General features: G+C 44.1%; 1 protein-coding gene across 1 annotated transcript; it reads right to left on the bottom strand.

Moving 5' to 3' along the window:
- Positions 1-1229: 1229 nt before the first annotated feature.
- Positions 1230-1838, bottom strand: LOC138355200 (splicing factor 3A subunit 2-like). The gene has a single exon (XM_069310054.1). The coding sequence runs from the start codon at positions 1836-1838 to the stop codon at positions 1230-1232; it is 609 nt and encodes a 202-aa protein (XP_069166155.1).
- Between the last annotated feature and the right edge of the window lie 1999 nt (positions 1839-3837).

The following is a 3837-nucleotide window of genomic DNA, read 5'->3' as shown; positions in this document are numbered from 1 at the left end:
CCCTGGGTGGGTGTTTCTCCCTTAGGGCTTCATTGTCTTTATTGTCCCCCTCATTGCTTTCAGTCTTTATTGTCCCCTCACTGCTTCATGTCTTTATTGTCCCCTCACTGCTTCCTGTCTTTATTGTCCCCTCATTGCTTCCTGTCTTTATTGTCCCCTCACTGCTTCCTGTCTTTATTGTCCCCTCACTGCTTCCTGTCTTTATTGTCCCCTCACTGTTTCCTGTCTGTATTGTCCCCTCACTGCTTCCTGTCTTTATTGTCCCCTCACTGCTTCCTGTCTGTATTGTCCCCTCACTGCTTCCTGTCTTTATTGTCCCCTCACTGCTTCCTGTCTTTATTGTTCCCTCACTGCTTCCTGTATTTATTGTCCCCTCATTGCTTTCTATCTTCATCATCGTGCCGTTGTATCCTGTCGTTATCATCTCCTTCTTGCTCTCTATCGTTCTGACTGTCTTTCTCTGCCTCTTACATGTCCCATTTCTTGTTCCGCCGCCTCCTATCTCTTTCCTTCCATCTACTTCAATGTTATTTTTTGTTCGTCACTATGTTATCTATCATCGTCCACATTCCTTTTTCTCTGTCACTCTCTCTCCCACTTTATTTGTCGACTCTCTTCTCAACTCTCGCGTTCGTCATCCTATTTTGCTTTCTTCTCATATGTAACTTTTTCTCCTGATCATATATATAGAATGGTATTGAATTTTAGTGTTTTTCATTCTTCCTCTCTCCCTCTTTACCCTCTCTTTCCCTTTTCTTTGTTTCCTTCTCTTTTTTTTCTTTCTTCTGCCTCTTTCCATCTTATTAAATTATTTTCTTCATTTTCCATTATCTTTCTTCTCGGTCTCTAACTCTGTTTTCTATTTCCATCCGTTTCTCCCCTTGTACCTTTCACTTCTCTGATCTTACCCTCTCCCTGTTCCCTTTACCTCTTTACTCTCACAATCTGTCCCTGTCCCTTTTACCTTTTTACTCTCACTATCTCTCCCTGTCCCTTTTACCTCATTACTCTCACTATCTCTCCCTGTTCCTTTCCTTTGCTGCTCTTCCAATCTGTCCATACTAGTGGGTGGTGTCTCACGGTGGGTGTTCTTACTCCCGCCCTGCAGGTCGCCCCGGCCCAGTACACAGCTGTAGAGTGACCAACCACACAGCCCACGGCTTCATGGTACACTGTGTCTCCGGCCCACTGAGGAGTGTCAACACCCAGTACACACTGCTCCTCTACGCTCAGGTGGGTGTCGACTGGCGAGTGTAGATGGGTGTAGCATGTCTGCTGGCGGGTGTTCTGTGTCTGCTGGCGGGTGTTCTGTGTCTGCTGGCGGGTGTAGCTTGTCTATTTGGCAGGTGTAGCGTGTCTGCTGACGGGTATTCCGTGTCTGCTGGCGGCTGTAGCGTGTCTGCTGGCGGGTGTAGCGTGTCTGCTGGCGTGTATTCCGTGCCTGCTCGCAGGTGTTCCGTGTCTGCTGGCGGGTGTTCTGTGTCTGCTGGCGGGTGTTCCGTGTCTGCTGGCGGGTGTTCTGTGTCTGCTGGTGGGTGTTCTGCGTCTGCTGGTGGGTGTTCTGCGTCTGCTGGCGGATGTTCTGTGTCTGCTGGCAGGCATAGTATGTCTGCTGGCAGGTGTTCTGTGTCTGCTGGCGGATGTTCTGTGTCTGCTGGAGGGTGTTCTGTTTCTGCTGGCAGATTTTCTGTGTCTGCTGGGGGATGTTCTGGGTCTGCTGGCGGATGTAGCGGAGGAGTGTAGAATGAGACAAATCGTGATTTGATTTTCAGATCCGATTGGGCACTTCCATGCCGACTCAACTCCTGGAGGCGGATTGGTGAAAAAAAGCAAGGCATGAGTTGCTCGGTGTGGGGTGGTGGTCCTTCTCCCTTCCCCAAAGGACCCGCCACCCACCCCCCAGTGCGAACCCAACCGTTTTTTTCACGATATGTCGCGGGGCTCTGGCGTGAGTACTAGTCATCAATAGGGGGGTCCCTACTTATGACTGGTACTGAGGATGAATGTTCAATATATTAAAACAAAAAAAAATACACTGGTGAAAGGAATATAAACGTTTTTGAGTATTTAATAGCATGAGCAAAAATTCTCGACTTGGCCCAGGGTGTTACTAGAGTACTACGGTATCAATATGGGGGCCCATACTTATGAATGGTTCAAAAGGTGAATGTTCAATAGATTAAAAAAAACACACAGTTGAAAGGGAATATAGTTGTTTTTGGAGTATGTTAATGATGCAATGACTGAATAGTATAGAGAGCCCTTGGCACAGCTCCATTTTCTGTAATAGTCAGAGGTGGGCCGAGAGAACGAGGCATGATTTTTTGACCAATCATGAGCCAAAAAGAAAAATTATTTTTGCGTCCTGGGCCAGTCAGGTGAAATTTTCCTTATGTGTTGCGGGGGTCACACGAGACCTGACGTCAGCAATAGGGGACCCACTACCTATGAATACCCCAGTGGGGTCAAGCAAGCAGGGGGAGTCAAGGTTCCTTACTAAGAACAAGTTGGATATTTAGGTGTAGTAAGCCTTATCTTGAATTTACATGATACTGTGTGGGGTACATTGACATGAAGGGCGAACCATAGAACAGGATCTACATATGAGAGGGGTCATATTAGGGTTTTAAAGAAGTTAAAAGAGCTTTAAAGAGTCCTGTGTGTTTGATGGTGGTAATTGTGCAGTCAATAATTCTCGTGTTTTTAATTAATTAATTAATTTAACACTTTCACGCGCCAGTGTTGTACCTAAACGACGCGTATTTTTACCTGGAACTACCGGTGCGTCGTAAATTTACGCGCGGTTAAAAAATATTTGTATAAAATCCAATTCTTATTCGATCGACTTCAGAATAGTATGAAATTGTTTGCCATTAAATTTCCGTTTTCTCTAATAGGTGCATGGCATATTTGGGAGAACAGCATTGTATTGTAACTTAGTGGAAAGACTATTGTATTGTTGACACTGCGAGTGTAATCGCGCACTTCACACACTCTTGGTGTGGGCCGCGATCATGATTCTACATTTATATGCACATGTTCGTGTAGGGAATTTAATTGCGATCACAGTGATACTAAATTTAACGCTGTAGGATAAGTGTGGAGTTGACAACCCTGAAAATAATAGAAACATTTCGTCGCTGTTTGGAGCTCACGGCTCGTGATCGATGTAGTTCTTTAGCTTTTTGTGTGATTTAACTCATGCGTTGGTGACATATACATATGTTCTTATAGATCATTCTATTGCGAACAAATTGGTATAAAAATGAAATCAGTACATCGAAAATTATGGTCAGGACAGCGAAAAAGAGTATGCACTTTTCAGTGTTGCCGCTCGGTCACTCGAAAACGTCGATTTTACATCCAGGAACGTCCAGTCCATTTCGCCGAGGGCATGAAAGTGTTTGAATGAGGGGTCCTTGTTTACCTTCTAGTGGTAAAATGAGTTCCTTAGTATATTTGCTATGGAAAATGAGCTTTCAGTACTCTATATAATATGAAATGATGTCAAGAAAGACATGTTTATATGTGAGAAGAGTCAGGTTGAAACTGTTTATTCCAGTCACCCCCTCGGCTTTGCGCTATTTTCTGTAGCCAAAGTAAAGATTTCATTTTCTGTGGAATTCAGTTGAGTACTGGTGAAAAAGGCATGCTTGTATTTGTATGGTTTTAACCTGTTTATATATTTTATAGATATATTTGTTCGGGCCTCAAACTAGTTATGCAGTATCTTAGCTGCCCCTCTAATTATAAAGGAGTTAATCTTTTTTTAACCTTTGAGTGCTAGTTCTCAAAAGGTTCTTTACCTCAGGAAGAGAGAGAGATTCTGTTTTTGTC

Source organism: Procambarus clarkii, chromosome 66, assembly GCF_040958095.1.
Source record: "Procambarus clarkii isolate CNS0578487 chromosome 66, FALCON_Pclarkii_2.0, whole genome shotgun sequence".
Lineage (NCBI taxonomy): Eukaryota > Metazoa > Arthropoda > Malacostraca > Decapoda > Cambaridae > Procambarus > Procambarus clarkii.
Note: the sequence above shows the minus strand (reverse complement) of the source record. Positions and strands in the feature narration are given on the sequence as shown.